Source organism: Porites lutea, chromosome 5, assembly GCF_958299795.1.
Source record: "Porites lutea chromosome 5, jaPorLute2.1, whole genome shotgun sequence".
In the NCBI taxonomy this organism is placed as follows: Eukaryota; Metazoa; Cnidaria; class Anthozoa; order Scleractinia; family Poritidae; genus Porites; species Porites lutea.
In genome coordinates, this window is record NC_133205.1 from 33297077 (window position 1) to 33314137 (window position 17061).

General features: G+C 37.7%; 1 protein-coding gene across 1 annotated transcript in view; it reads right to left on the reverse strand.

Moving 5' to 3' along the window:
* Window positions 1–1670: 1670 nt before the first annotated feature.
* Window positions 1671–17061, reverse strand: part of LOC140938257 (uncharacterized) — a 24692-nt gene continuing 9301 nt past the window's right edge. Inside the window, exons 2-7 of the mRNA XM_073387763.1 lie at window positions 11982–12027; window positions 9239–9316; window positions 3334–3480; window positions 2826–2905; window positions 1989–2126; window positions 1671–1721 (exon numbers count right to left, since the gene is read on the reverse strand). Of these exons, the coding sequence (XP_073243864.1) occupies window positions 1671–1721; window positions 1989–2126; window positions 2826–2905; window positions 3334–3480; window positions 9239–9316; window positions 11982–12018 (531 nt within the window). The 5' untranslated portion in view covers window positions 12019–12027. The remainder of the gene's footprint in view (window positions 1722–1988; window positions 2127–2825; window positions 2906–3333; window positions 3481–9238; window positions 9317–11981; window positions 12028–17061) is intronic.

The window sequence follows — 17061 nt, forward strand, 5'->3', positions numbered from 1 at the left end:
AGACTACTAACAATTAAAAAAAGAGATATAATTCCGTGAAACATTTACAAAGACAACAATTTTTATTCACGAAGACAAGTATTAAAATGTCTCTAAAAATCCTGAGTCTTTAAGCGTAAAGCTTAAGTTTATGTTTTAGCCCGCTTCGCGGCGCGGTGTTTACTGTTTTCGAAGGTGAACTCTCGAAGCAAGAAAACCGCTTAAAGTTTTCTTTCTAAAGCCAAATTTATAACTAAATATTCTTCGGAACGTTTTCTTTCTGTTTGTGGTGAGCAAATATATCTGAAGGCTTTTTAAAGTTCTGTAAGCTTAGATCGAACCTGATACTAGGTCAGATCATTGACTCAAATCCAACAAACGTGTATAAACTGTTAGCGTGAACTGTGCAAGACTTCATGAAATACAAACGTCAAATACAATAATTACTTAGGCTTACCATTCGAGATTCAGTTCCTGAAAGCCATCAAGGAAGGCCACAGTTGTTTGAGACTTTTAAACCCTCTTACGCATTAAGCAAGGTGAAAAACGAAAACGATGCCATCCGAAATCGAATTACCGAATTTTGACAAGCGACGCATTTCTCAACCAAAAACCCAGTAAACAAACCAGCCATGAATAACAGAAGACTCTTGATAGCACCTGTATTTCATTTTGTACATCCAGAGGAAAAGGACAGTTAAAAACATCACAAGTTGACACAAAACTCTGTTAGCTTCAGCTGTCAAAGTAAACTACTTTCAAGATGCTGCATGATTTTTCCGCATGAACTCACATGTCAAATTTTGACCAATCAGAGTATAAAAATTGGACGTAGAGCGTGACCAACGCGTGACCATGGTAAGATAAGGTCTTCCCCGCCTGTACTTTTAAAAAAACTGGATGAATTTTCGCTTCCGAGGTCAGTTTGAAATATAAATCTCAATAGTGCGGGGCCATAGTGACATAGACACAACATATTTGATATGAATCCTTGGAAAAAATAAACTGGTAATTTGTCAGCGGATAACTTTAAAAAATACTCGACCTCGATGGGTCGACAATTGAGCCCGCGGTACGGTCAGGTGATACTGGTCAGCGGATGCCCTGTTTTGATAGCTGTCAATTGATCACAACATTGATGTGCAATTAGTTTTCTCTTGGGCTCCCAAACTAGCTAAAAGTGTGAGAGTAAACATTGGTTGGTTGGTGCGGACGGACGGTCGGCGGGCGGTCGGTGTACGGTCACGTGATTATCAAATTTTCTGCGATGGGTAGATTTACTTAACAGTGGGGCTCCGCCCACCCGCGCGCGTAAAAGGTTAAGGGAAAAGGGAAAAAGTGCTAAAAGTAGGAAGGAAAAGAAAAAGAAAAGAAAGAAAGAAAGACAAAAAGCACACAAACTCGATTGCCAGGATGCGAGCTCGCACCTCTCGGCCAGCTGTTTGATAGCTTCGCGTGCCTGAAACTTCACCACGCAGCCAAGAAAGCAAAATACAAGACACGTTCGATCTCTGAATAATATGTCAGGAACAATCACGCGACCCACCGTCTGAAAAAGAAATACTTTTCACACGATTTCAAATGAAAAAAAAAAAAAAAAAAAAAAAGGACAGTGACGTTAATCGTGCAAATATCTTTTGCAGAAAAAAAATAGTGCAGAAGAGAGTGCGACCTTCCAAATCATCTTTTCTTCATAAATGGACGACTTTCTTGATGTAGTATCGATGCTGCCAGCAGCCCGACTAATAAGGGCAAGTAGAATCTTTGTGGCTGAACATAAAGCTAATCGACCGTGAGACATCAGGGAGTCTTTCCTGTTGTTTTGATTGTCATCGTAGTCGAGCACGCAACATTAAAGAAGCGGCTGCCTGTGAATTTCTTGGCGTCAAAAAAGGGCGCAGTATTCAGTTTTATTTATTTCCTTAAGTCATTTTGCATATATTACGTTCCACATGGCGCAAGCCATGCCACATGCCATTCCGCAAACTCATTCCGCCTTTTACCCTCACCATAAAGTGTTGCAATAATTCCATGTAGGCAAAGGTTTCCTTTACGTTGGTTGACTTTTCTAAACTTACCTTGACGCGAAAAAACTCATTTCCTTTTAAGCCTTTGGTAAATCTATCAACAATGGCTGATGTAGTTGTCTGAAAGCAATAAAGACAAATATATGAACGCATATGCGTACTGATTGGAGATTTATAGCTGCAGTTTTTGTAGTTGGCTCATTTCACTAATGGCTGAATTCAGCAGTGTTTTTTTTTCCTTAGCAGTTATTTATTAGTGTGAATACCCTTTTTTGGCGGACCCTTGAACAGTAGAAACGGTTGATAAGCAACTTCATCGGGTTACATTCGATGCGCCTTGTAATTTTCTAATCATTTGCCACTATGTTTATCAGTTAAGTATTGAATGATTAAAGTTATCACTAGGGATTGAAGTTATTTGTAGGGATTTGAGGTATGAGAAAAATGACACTAGCTTGCGAACAGGCTCCGAAGTGGTGCGGGGCTTAAAAGAAAATCTTCAAGCGAAGCGAACCAAGTGAAAACCAAAAAAAAAAAAAGGAAAAAGAAATCAGCAAGCGAAGCGAGTCGAGCATGGCCTTGGGAAGAAAGCAAGGCGGAGAAGACTGTAGAATACGTTTTGATGCCGGCCAACAATGATACCAGATCTGATTGGTCATTGGTACTCATTTCACGAAAAATATCCACGTGCGCACGAATGTTATTGAATTATGAAATTTTGGTATCATGATCGATCATGATCCTCCGGATTCTCCCCCCGGTCGCAGGAAGCAGTAGGGTTAACTAGACAATGGTAACTTATTTGACTGAAAGACTTACCTTATTTACGTCTCGGCAACAAAAGTCCCAGTAACGCCCCATAATATAAATCAGCCTGTAACCAGTGAAATTGGCTGGTCCTGCTTTTAGAGGAAAACACAGCAAAGCTGAACACAAATAGGAGTAACAGAAAAGAAATTTTAAGACTTGGAAGTAAATTGACGAGATTTTCCCTTCTTGATCATACACTGTGAAACTCACAAAACCGTGAACACCAGACATGTTTATGAAATGTTTTGGTGTTGCGAGGAAATAGCCAATAAGGCGTGGGGAAGCTAAACCGCAAACAGCAACGGTAGTTCACTAAGTTTGTGATTTTTGAGGTTTGCTCGCGTGTCCTGAATTTTATTGTGATTGCTCACTGCACGATCAAATTGTTTCCTCAGTTGTTGAAAGTAAATGGTAAAATTATTTCATATAATTCCTTTAATTAATCTTAGGTACAGTGTAAACGATCCAATGCTTGGGAACTGGACATTGCATATTCTTGAGATTCTGATAAACTTACCAGGTGGAGGTGTCCACAATACATTTGCATAAAATCTGCCAGTGTCGCGAAGCTTGTGAAATGTTATGGTTATGTTGTTCGCAGGAATGGCATTGACACGCCGCTGTTTATCTTCTTGACATAAGCTTGGCTTAACTTCACAGGTTTCTGTGCGTCCAAAAATAAACTCTTTTAAGTTAAAGCTGTTAACTTCCCAAAATGAATCAACAGTCATAAGAAAGGGAAATGCTTTTGAACTGGCTTAGGCACAAACCATGGGCACAAACGTTTCCTTTTTTATTTTATTTTTTTTTCGTTTCCAATACTGCTGGCTTATTCGACAACTGGGGTGAGGCCGTGGGGGTGTGTGCGCGAGCATTTTCCATTTTGACGTCACTGTTGACTGTGGCGTTTACAGGTTAAAATTTTGTATGGAAAATGGGTCCCAATAAGATGGTTAATTTCAAGCCGTAGTGGTTAATTTGTTATATATGGCGGGTAACTGACATCTCTCACGGACCACTGAATTTATGCAAAGAATAAACTTAGTCTGCGACTACAGCCACCTCTCCTCACTCCTCAACGCTTGGTTTGACCTAGCGGCACTAGGGAGGAGAGACAGCTGTAATTGACTTAGGCTGGCATGTGTGTACATGTACGCCCTTGTTTTCCATTTTTTTGCGTCACCTTTGCTTGTGATGGTTAGAGGCTAAAAAGTGGTAGTTTTAAAAGGCTAGTAGTATGTTGACTTTCACATTGTTAATAGGAAGCCCTTACAAACTTGTTGAAATATGGTTTGTATGTTTGATTAACTTTTTTTTAATCTAGTGTATGCACTTTATATGTGCACGTTTATTTATCTACTTATTTGTTTATTCATTTGCGTCGTTATTTCCTTCGAACAATTCTTACTTTTCTTCGAATCATCGGGACTGATAGAAGTATCTCTTCATGAAAGAAACAAAGGAAAGGTATAACAGTAGGTTGCCAGTTTGCAATCAATATCGATTCCAGGCTAAAGGATAAACACATAAAATTCCTTTATTATCATCATCATCATCATTATTGTTATTATTATTATTATTATTATTATTATCTCTTTTATCACAGTCTTTGCTGGTGTTCTTTTTGTGCATCAGCCCGGCGCAAACCATGCACGTAGAGCGTCAGTCACTCAAGTCAATCATTCTGTTCATACACTGAGCACCTTTCTAAGGATTCGCGCAGATCCCAGCATGCAGATCTTTTGAATCTCTGTCATAGTAGCTCTCTCTGATACTTTCTTGATGTTTTCTACCATACCCTTCTTCACGGTACCAAGCGCACCAACAACCACAGGGATCACTACGGTTTTCATATGCCACATTCTCTGTATTTCTAGTTCTAGGTCTTTGTACTTGCTTTTTTTTTTTTTTTCAGTTTCCTTCAGTGCGATGTTCCTATCTGATGGAACAGTCATATCAATCAGTTTGCTGGTGGAATTCACTGAATCTATAACGATGATGTCTGGTCTGTTCGCTGTTATAGTTCTATCAATATTGACTGGCATGTCCCACATGATGGTGATGTTGTTATCTTTATTGTGCATCACGGTCTCTGCACGTGTTCGTACGATTTGTCTGTAATCTCGGTTGTTATTATTATTACTATTGTTATTTTATTTTATTATTATTCATTTTTTTCATTTCCCATTCAAGCATTTGTTGTGATGCGATTTAAATTAATTAAAAATATAGAATGATACTTTGGAGCCAAAAATAGACACTTTCAAGTTAAAGCTGTTCACTTCCCAAAATGAATCAACAGTCATAAGTAAGGGAAATGCTTTTGATTAATTGGCTTAGGCCCAAACCATGGGCACAAATTTGATTCCTTTTTTTAATTTTTTTTCGTTTCCAATATTGCTGACTTATTCGACAACCGGGATGGGGTCGTGGGGGTTTGTGCGCCAGCATTTTACACTTTGACGTCACTATTGACAGTGGCATTTAAAAGGGGTCCCAATAAGATAGTTAATTTCAAGCCGTCTGTGATTTATTTTAGATTTTGTTTTCGAACATAATGCTAAACATAATGCTACAGCATATATTCTTTCTGTCACGTACCTGACTATAAAAACTATCTAACTACCTTATTATAGGAAATTAACGCTCCATGAAATTAAGGTATTGGAAATTAACGCGACTTAAATTAACGCGAATGTAATGGCAAACGACTAAAGAATAAAGAAAATTAACGCGAAAGAGGAGGTAGAATTTCATAATAAAGGAAATTAACGCGATTAACTTGGCCGAAATCAAAGGAGAAGATATTGACAACTCTTCTGACAGCGACAACGATGAAGATAAACACGAAGTATTGTAAACCTTCGCCTTAGCTTTTGTGAAAGATGAAAAATAAAGGGTAAATGGAAAGAAAGAAAGCTTTTAGTTAATGTTTTTTAGATGTCAAGAATGTTTGGACAGAGAGCGCGCAAATTAACGCCGCACTTAATTAACGTCGAGGAAATTAACGCGAATTTTAACGATTCACGTTAATTTCATGGAGCGTTAATTTCCTATAATAAGGTAATGAAGTTAATTACTTTTTAATGAACAGTAATAAAGACGTCTGTACGAATGTCTGTGCCTTGATGGCCAAGCTGAATCAAGCACTCTATATACAACATTCATTGCAGTTCATCTGACAAAAGGTTTGGGGTTATTTGAAGACTACTGACGTAAGTATCTCTACATTTTTTTTTTTTTTACGTTGAGAAGAACTGAAGGTGTTTATTGTTTCATTTAATCATGTCTTTCAACTGCCTCAGTGATAATTTTTATACTTGCATGGACAAAATGTGTTGAGAATTTTGCACTTACTTACCCACAGGACACCTATCCCATTATGAACCCTCCACTCACCCAACCAGTCAATGTTGTTCACTAAAGAGCAGAAATCAAACTTCATCATCGCATTTTTTTGGGGGGACGGGGGGCAGAGGGAGGGGGCGGGAGATATGACAACATACAGTTTTTTCTTGACATTTTTGTACAATATTGGTGGATCAAAGAGGTAGCCTGAGGTGGCTCCCTAAAGAAAATTGACCCTGCGCAGCCTGAGCACTAGTATGGCACGAGCTCTAAAATCTGCGCGACGTCCACGCAAAAATAAAACAGACATGGCCTTTCAGTTTCGAAATATTCCTCCCACAAAAATTTATTAACTTTCTGTTGAAGCTCATTGTGCAAAACGTTTGGTTAGTGTAGATCAAACATTTATGAAAGGAGATAATGTTACACCGGTTACAAGTCACTATAAGAGTAAATTGTATGTAAAAACAAAAAAATAGTTGTCCGTCGAGACGTACGGTCTTGTACGTGCAGCTGAGGCATGATGTACGATTTATTTATCGGCGCCTTCAACTCTGAATAACTTGAGCACACACCGTGCAAACAAACCCTCTGTTCACGACCCAGTAGATAGAAGGACATCAAACTCAAGGCGAATTGAGAGAGACCAATTTTAGGCTTTCAGCTTTGCCAACAGGAGATTGTGGTTAATAAAGTCAAAAGCCTTTGATAAATCAACGGCCACGGCGATGGCTGACTCTCTGTTCACAAGGCCCCTTCTCCAGTCCTTGGTCATTTTCAGAATAGCGGTGCAACACGAATGGTTCTTTAGAAATCCAGAGAGATTCAGGGACCTCGTCGAGATTTTTGCCGCCGTTATCACGGGAAGACCACGCCGCGATTTTGGTAAATCTCGGCGGGATTCTCGGCAGGATTTTGGCCGCCGAGAATTGGGAACCTCGGCGAGATCTAGGCCAGATTTTGGCCGCCGAGATAAAGGGGTCTCGGCGAGATCTTGCCTTGATCCAAAAATCTCAGCGGTTAAAATCATACCGAGAATCTCGCCGAGATCTCCCCTAGATCTCGGTGAAAATTTTGTACGGGAAAGCTTACTGAATTTCAAGCTAGTTTCGCGGTGTTTGCTATTTTTCAAGATGACCTCGAGGCAAGAATATCGCTCCAAGCTTTCTTGTTATTGTCTCAAATCTTACGTGCGTAAAGTGACGGCATAAAAATGAAACCAGAAACAAAACAACATCAAATGCAATAGAAAATGTACCACAAGAACAGTTCAGTTTAATTCATTCTAGAAAGAGGATTAGTGTGTTTGAACCGTTTTTAAAAATCCTTTGATTTATAACCTTTGATTTATTAACTGAGAATGTTTTTTTTTGTGTTTTTTTTGTGTTTTTGTTTTTGTTGTTGTTGTTGTTGTTTTTTTTTTATCCCGACCGGCTCCGTTCTCGTTTTTTAAACAGGTTAGATGGCGAAAACTAGATGAACGCACCTCGAAGCAAGACTCAAATGAAAGTTTAAAGATTTTTTTGTTTGTTTGTCGGTGTTTGTTTTTCTTGAGTATTAGTGGAACCGTAAGTGACAGGAAATAATAACGCCCGGAATCATAAACAAATCAAACCAGACAGAAAAAAAACAATGCTGAATAATCAACCTCACCTGAAGAAAATGCTCTGAAAGGCAGAAAATTAGGTTAGAAAAGCCTTTATGCACATGCTTTCAAAACCGCTGCCAAAATAAGCTTAAGTTATGAATCCGCCCGTATGCGACGCTTTCCTCAACCACAAATAAGATAAACAAACTATCAAACCAACTATGAACAAAGAAAGAATCTTGATAGCGGCTGTATTTCATGTTCCGGCAGCACTGAAAGAACACAAAAAGCTTGTATTTCTTGTTGCGGCAGCATTGAAAGAACACAAAAAGCTTAAAATTTTTATACACCACGGTAAACAAACTTCAAGATGCTGCATAAGTTTTTACGCATGAATTCACCTTTTAAAACATTGACGAATCTGTGACCAAGGTAAAAGCACACGCTAAAAATATATATTGTTCACAGTTTTTGTCGTAAATCGACAGACGAAATTCAAGATCTACACTAGAAAAACTCCACTGGCTGTCTGTAGGTGAACTTCAACTAGCTTAATAATCTTTTGCCAAGACAAACGCAAGCTGCGTGCTTTGGATTCCCCGTCGTCTCCCTTGCAGAGTATACTAAGTACCACCCCAGAGTCTACATGGTACCACCCCCAAAGAGTGTACGGACGTAATGGCGTACGGTCACGTGATTACCCAAATTTCTCGGATGGATAGATTACCAAATCAGTCTTAGCTAATGAAATTTAACTACTTAGCACATGATAACCAATCAAAATCAATGAAAAAGTAGTGGTACATTTTAATTGTTTTTTTTTTTCTTTTTGGAAAGTTCATCATGCGTTCGGGCTTCCACTTTCCGATGATTTCATCCAAAGTTGCAACCGATCATGTTTTTGCTTTGGAATCTTTCTCTCAGATTAATAAATATTTCAAGACTGAGATTCTTGCATTTTGTTATTGTCACTCAGTCCTATTGTCATTACTAATAGATGTTACAATTATGAGGATAAACGCCTCTCTCTTTAAACGACTCATATCAATTAAACGCCACGGCTTGTAACCCTAAAATTAAATAGACTTCCCGGGCATTTATTAGGTCACTTACGGTACGGTAGATAAAATAAGACAACAAAATAAAAGCACATTTTAGTTACATAAAGAAAGAAACGAGGCTATAATAGATCTTTTTTTAAAGTGTCTCCATAAAGTGTCCCTATTATGAAAAAAGAAAGAAAAGAAAATGAAAGAGAAAGAAAAAAGAAAAAAAATACACAATGGTGTTCTGTTATTTATTTCCTTTCATAATTTGCATGTAAGCTGTATCTATGCACTAGCTAGCTACTACTTTATCTCTGGCGTAGGCTTATAGGATAGCATACAAACCTAACAAGGTAATCTCCATATGCTGGACTCCTTCGATAATCGGGAAGTTAACAAGAGAAAATAAAGTAAAATAAATAAATGAATAACCGACTCACTTTGAACAGTCTCAGCTCGTTTGAATCTCTGGAAAACCTGGCTTTTCTTCTGTTTTTCAGTCGTCAAGTCTTTCTTTCCTGTAAACAAGAAAAAGGTATGAAATTCCAATGCGCAGAATGACAAGACAAAAGGGAAATAGAAAAATCTATGTTGATGATGATGATGATAATGATGATGACGAAATGATGACGAAATGATGATGAAAAGATGAGTTTGTACTGGGAAGAATCCACTTCACTTGTTCAGAGTGCGGGAATGTCAAGACTTGTATGCTGCAAATAAATGAATTATTTCTATGCTGTCTTCCCTTGCAGTGTTTATTACTAAATTTTGTTTCGATCGATTACCGCAAATGGCTGTCACCAAAGAAATTGTTCAACTTTTACCTGTTTCTAGTATCTCTTGGCCAAGTTTATTTTGTTTTTGTTTTGACCTTAAACAATCACAGGGCACGAAACCGATATCCAGAAATGGTTACGGCCCGGACTGGTTGAGACGATTTATGGACCCGATAGCTACGCCATGCTGATGAGCGCCAATAAGGGCGAAACAGCTGCCCATGGCTGCCACTGCCCGGGTGATATGGCTGTGCGCATGCGTGAGGTACTGGCCAGACCGTGGATTGGTGCATGCGTGCCCCTTGCTTTAAGATTGTCTCAAGGTGTTATTAGTCGAGGCGAATAACACTCTCCGAGGTCTGCATAATTATTCGGATCATACGAAAACCGAAAGTGATTATCGTGCTATTCTTTTTTCAAACAAAAGTCATACTTCAAAACAATACCTTCCTCGATTGATGTTTAGTGGCCGTTTTATGTTTGCCTATTCCTCAACAAGTTCGTGTTATTTAGCAATATATTATTAGCCAAAGGCGAATTTAATAATTGAGACAAGTGGACAATCCCCGAGAGGAAGCCGAGCGGATATACTATTATAAAATATTTGACTGAGGATGAGTTGGTGAATAATTATTTTAGCACAATAACTTGCAGACAGGTGATTATTGGAGAGAAAATGAGGAAAACCATGGTTTAAAAGTTCTTTGTTTAAGCCTTACTTGTCATCTAAATACGGGTCAGCAAAACTAAACCCACCGCAAAAAGGGTAAGAGTAGAGGGGGATGCATTCTACCCACATTCGTTCTTTTCAGCTATAAAATGACATGCGATTTTGTTGTTTGATTTTTCCTGTTAAGAGAAAAGTGTATTTTTATAAAGACGATTGTTCTTCTGCCATCGTAGCTTGAATAAAAAATAAAACACAAACAGCGGTAATACTGTCAACGTGCACAACAAAAGATTTTTTTTTTTATCTTGTTAACATCAATACTTTCACATTGACTCCAAACTGATTATTCTAAAACAGGATGACTTCACTCTTGCAGATATTTTTCAAATACAACGTTCATCATTCGATTTGTTTTGATATATTTATATATCTTTGTGATTTTGCTAAAAGGTGCCCGCTAAGTTTTCGCGTCTTGCTAGATGTCAGCAGAGAGCCCAGGCCGGAACCTATCCGTGGGTGGGTGGATTCCTTGTTTTGTGTGAAAACCAGGGGGGGGGGTAGGGAGAGGGGGGGGAGATTTTTTCACTTCGATTAGAGTTTTATGTCAGAAAGTAGTGCAAAGTCAGAGAATTTTTCCTGTGGCCTAGGCCAGTCAAATCAATGCGGTGACTCATAATCATAACCAAGAGAGAATGAGGTACCTCATTCTCTCTTGTCATAACACTACTAGCAGAGCCTGGGGGAAGTGATTGACTAGTCATAAGCTTCATGGGTGGGGAGGGTCAGTAGTTGCTCCTTGGACTTGGCCGTCTATAGACTCAGTACAGGCACCTTGTATGAAATCCGGACAGATATTTATTTATTTATTCATTATTTCTTTCTTCTTTTCTTCTAGATCATTGGATAATGCAACTCTAGAGTTTTCATTCCCTTAGATATCATACATTATAGTATATTGGCTCATATACAATGCGCTCAAAGTAAGGTTATTTTACGCTTCACTTCAAGACTAAAAAGCGAAATAAAAAATTTTCTGCGCGGAGAAATAAATGGCCACGCCCAAAGAAAATCTTTTCAGCTAGAAATACGAGTATCTTAGAACTTCGCAAGGCTAAAGGTAATAATAAAAATAATACTCATAATGATAATAACAATAATAATAATAATAATAATAATAATATTATTATTATTATTGTTATTATCATTATTAAAATTATTATTATTATTATGAAAAAATAATAGACAATTTTATTAAAAAAACTATTAAAATCCTATTTACAATTAATTCGCTTAAAAAAGAAAAAACTATTCATTCAAAAACACTATTTACAATTTCTGTCGATTTAAAAAGAACTTAATTTAGCTTAAAAAAAAGTTAATTAAAACTAAGAAAAATTTTTTCGAATTAAAATACTATTATTATTATTATTATTATTATTATTATTGTTATTATTATTATTATTATTATTATTTAAGACTCTGGACCGCCTGCAAGAGTTACTGATCGCATCTCAGCATCTGAGCCGCACGGAATGTATTTGGGAAATCGTTATTGACACCGCGATTGTATTTTTTATGATTTATATAATTCTTAATGTTATATGGTGCTTAATCTTTACTTGAACGATTTCTGTAAATTATGTACATATTTATAAAGATGAATAAAATTTATTTATTATTAAAATAATAATAATAATAATAATGACAATATTGCCTCTGCCAGCTACTACTCACCAAGCGTTCGTAGGCACTCGTCGTAACAGGTCTGCATTGTAGTTATCTGTAAACCACAGTTAGATAAAATCATCAACAAGTGTAACAACATGTGTATGTTGTTCTTGAAAATATCGATAACCCCCCCCCCCCTTCCCCCGAGGGCACTTTTGCTTTGTAGACCCCCCACTTTTGCTTATCATACCCTTTCCCCTGGAATTTCCTTAATTTTTCAACTTGGTTGGGTACCCTCTGGAAATAATATTTGTGTAAAAGATGTTGTCGCACTATATTATTATGCGAAAGATAATTTTTTTTTTCTGAAATAAAATGAGAAAGAACCTTATCATTCATGTTAAATGTTGTGTCTAATAATCTCAAGGAATTTGTTAGCTAATAATTTACCATAGAGGCGATACCTTACACTACTGAATACATGAATAATGTCATCTGCAAAAGAACCAGTTAAATTCAAACTAAACACCAGGTGAACTTTCATTACTTCATTTCAGTTAATTGCAACATGTTACAAGAAGGCTGAGAACCCGACCACATTACGGTGAATCGTGAAAAAGTGGAAGTTAGCGAGAAAAATAGAGGGGCTGTAATAACATCATTGCAGCTCGCGTTCAGGAGGCGTGAAAGGAATTTCACGCCCTATACCATTCATTACTTAAAAACTCCGCTGGCGATGAAAAATAATATCGGCAAACATGCACGTGCACACGTGAAACATTTACCCCTAACTTGTATGGTTTACCCTATAGTTTCAGGAAGCCTATAGTTTATAAGCCCCTAGCTTCTATATGGGCTTCCTTGCCTTTACCACATTTATTTAACAATTAATGAATGAGGCTGAGTATCTTATGGAGATCGAGGAGGGTGTTATCCGTCGAGGACGTAGGCCGAGGCGGGTAACACCCTCCGAGATCTCCATAATTCTTCATATGATACGAAAGCCTCATTCAATAATTGTTTTATTATTCATTCAAAATAATTCCTAGTTTAAAAAAAAAAAAGGTAAAACATGCTTACCTCCATCGATGTTAAGTTCACCTTCTATAGTGCACGTTTAGGGTTTTTCAGCCCCACAAATGTTCTCCAAATGGCAGATGTCGCCCTTAGAGTTGTCTTTTTGCTCTTCATGGGATGTTTTTAGTTCTTACTCTTGAAACGAGTGAAATGTCCGCCATTTTTTGTTTTCACAACCAAAACAACTCAACCTCGTCCCCAGGTCTTCTCGGTTAACGGTGCCTTAACCTGCAAGAACGCTGCATTTTTGACGTCAATTCCTTATTAAACACAAAATTCTTCCAAATTTGGTCATCAGTAACTGGTTATGGTGAATTAGGCGTGTGCTTTTAGCCAATCAGAATCGGGGAAATATTTTGAATGAATATTATCTTTAATGTATTTCTGTATACAGTACTGTTGTTGTATTTCTGGTTAATGGCAAAATAAAATGAATGAATGAATGAATTTCCCTAATCGAAGCGCTAAGCATTCTCGCTTCACCACGGATTAAAACGGTTAAACCTCCCGATAAAAAGCCAGGCATTTCTGACAGCAATTCCTTTGGCAGAAAGTGTGTTACAATATTTCCCTGGCCGGGCTGCTTCTTGACTGTTCACAGTCCCCTATTTTCCCGTAAGATCGTCGAGATCGACCGCCTTTGCGTTGCGGGCTGCCGTCTTGCATGAGTATCAAAACTACTTAGGTGGCAGGGGGCTGTTTGGGAGGAAGCGAGAAAAATAGGGGAACTTGTACTGTAATAACATCACTGCAACTCGTGTTCAGGGGGCGTGACAGGAACTTCACGCCTTTTACCATTTATTAATTAAGAAACTCCGCTGCAGATGACAAACATGCCAGACACATTTAGCATCGCTTTCGCGTGTTTACAAATATCTTCTTTCAAAAAAGTGATTTTATACAGTTCCTGGAACATTCCGCCAGGTAAAATCGGCAAACATGCACAGGTGAAACATTTTCCTAATCGAAGCGCTAAGCATGCTCGCTTCACCACAGATTAAAATGCGAGGCATTTCTGACAGGTCGTCATCTTTTTGCGTAGTCGTAGCGTTAAATTCGCGGCACCAGTCAGGTGCTATTTTCGCCCACTCAGTCTACTTTCATTTCAGATCTAGTTCGGTCTATTTCTTACCTTGTTGTCACACTGTTGATCGTTCATACTGAAAATCTTAAAAAATATATATATCAATAAAATGAACAGAACCATAAGCTTAAGCGAGAGGGTCAATTGTAAAAATATGTCTAGCCAGAATTTTATCATACAGAGTGTCAACCGGCTATTGCTTGCTAAGATTTCATGTGACTAATGGGTCCCATCTAATCCTAAACCGATAATAGTGTTTGACGTTTTCTTAAAAAAATGAACCCATTTAATGGGAGTCAAACCGGACAAACATTAAATAGATTAAAAAACCGATAGGCGATCATCTGAAAAACCAATTACTAAAATTTCAATTTGTCAAAAACATGCTTTTTGTTTCCATTAAAAAGCGGAGGTTTTAGTGAAAATATTAAATTACAATATGGAATAATACGATGTCGAACCGCCGACCACAATAACAGAGTTACCGTTTAAGGTTATTACACTGAAATGGAAGCAACACTGAGATTTTTGTCAAACTTACCCTATCTGAAATTCTATAAGGGGACTGAACAAATGAAATAAAAAATCGGAGTCCCCATTCTACCCGTACCAAACCAAACACTATTTCTAACATAATTTTAATATATTTTGAAAACTGCTCTTATTGTATTTGTGAACTTGATTTAAAACAGGTTCCAAATTATATTTTAAAGGTTTTTGCTGCTTTTATTAATAATCGGTGTTTTTCCTGCTTTTAATGGTGTTTTATCCTGCCTTTACTGGTCTCTTGTCTTGCTTCTAACAGAGTTTTATCCTGCTTTTATTGGTGTTTTAACCTGCTTGGAACGGGCCTAAAAACAAAATTCAAGCGAGGACACCGCAGTCGCTTTGATACAAACGTAGACCTCACATTAAAATGTAAGTGAGGACGCCCCAGTCGCTTAGCTAAAACTCAAAATAAACAAAATTCAAGCGAGGACACCCCAGTTGCATTGTGAAAACACTGCAAAGCAAAATATTCAAGGGAGGACACCCCAGATGCTTCGCACATACTCAAACAAGATTCAAGCGAGGACACCATAGTCGCTTAGTCCTAAAAATATCAAGTTAATGGAAAATTAATTCAAGCGAGGACACTGCCACAGACAGTTTATTAACGTGACTAACACTTAGTTATAAAGCTAGTTTTGTTTACGTGTCTCATTAACGCAGTATTTTAATTTTATGTATCAGCATAGTAACTATTAATAACTATGCTAAACACAGATAAATAACACTAAGTTGCTTTAAGTTTCATTTTTAAAGAAATTTTAAATGCTTTGAATGATTTTCGCATTTTATGTTATGTATCTTATGCCTACCGCAATTAACTATGTAAAAGCTTTTCCCGTTCTGAACATTATACACTATCAAGAGAGGATTTGACAGTATATAGAAACAGACTGCTATTTCTTTTGTCCGAAATTTTGAGTAGTTTTGTGAAAACTTTAAAAATACTCGTAAAATCTATCCTTAATTGACCCGTACCCACGGGTAATATTCCTTTATCAATTTATAGCAATATATTACAATTATTTATTTACTTGGTGCTAAAGAAGGAAAAGAAAATTGTCTGAATTGTTAAGGGTGACATTAAAAAGCCAGAGAAGTTCAGTATTGCTTGTTAGTTCCTGTACTTTATGGCAAACAGAAAGGGGTTGCTAATGCATTAAATGTATAAACATAATTTGAGCGCGTTTCTCGTTTTAAATGTGTGATCTGCGTCTCTGGTTTTCAATTATTTTTTTCCTAAGGAATAATTGATTTCTCACCTTGGTATTGCTAACGCCTGACGCGGCAAAATGAAAACAAGTCCCAAAGCACTTCTGCATCACGGTTTTCTGTTCATGTCCGTAATCGTTTAGATCTTTATCGGCATTGCATAGTGAGAATTCCATGCGGAACATCAAGCATACAACGAATGTGATACGGCAGATTGCAGAAGCCGACATGGCTTGTCATGGCCAGAAATCTCTGACGTCGAGTTTCGTGCGACTTATATTCTGGCTGTCCTGCAATGATCTTAACCGCTGGTTTTCATGGTGATTCCGGGCTCATATTATTTGGAAAGATCGAGTGGTCAAATACGACGATGTTTATCGTCAAATTAACGCCGCTGTTCAAAAATATTGCGAAAACGAGAAATGTCGATGAAATATTTATCGAAAAAGCTTTCAAACGCGAGGTTTTGGAGACAATTTGGATGATTTTTGGCCGAGATATTGTAGAGCGATGAAGCGGAACTGAAACTGAGTAACATGTCGCGACTTGTTTTTAACAGCCGAAAGGAAAGGTAAATTTACATGCTGAGGATCAGATGTTTTATTTTTATTTTTATTTGGCAAATTATGTAGAATCGAGCTTCCACTTGCACGCTTAGGTCACTTAGGCAAGTCATGAAGGAATATTTCTCCGTTTCTAAGTTCATATATCCGTGTTTTGTGCTACTCTGAACTGTTTTTGAAGGCAATTAGCAGGGCGAAGAAATCAGCATCGAACGTGAAAATTGGTCAAATAGTACATCATACAGTGCTTTTCCTCAAGCGATCGCGGCACTTGGGATATTCCGATTATGTTTTCTGCTATGGAGGATCAAAATCTGTTTGGGATGCAAATTTTGATTTCAAGCCTCTGTAATATAGAGCATTGTATGAGCCAAGCTTCGAAAATAAACATCGATGAAAAGCAGGGCCAGTAACATTTGTTGATGAAAAGCAACTTTTCAGAATACGTGAGGAAACTTTCAAGAACTCGACCGCATCGCGGCACTTGTTCTGTATAAGCCAGTACTTGCGCTCTATTTTATTTTGTTTTATTTCTGTCATACATTTCCTTTGCGTGTTTGGCGGCCATATTGCCAAGTAATCCCGCGCGTGCGCCATTGCGTTGTCCGGAATCTCTGGCCACGTTTTTTCGACATTGGCATAAGTGGCTTCACATACTAAT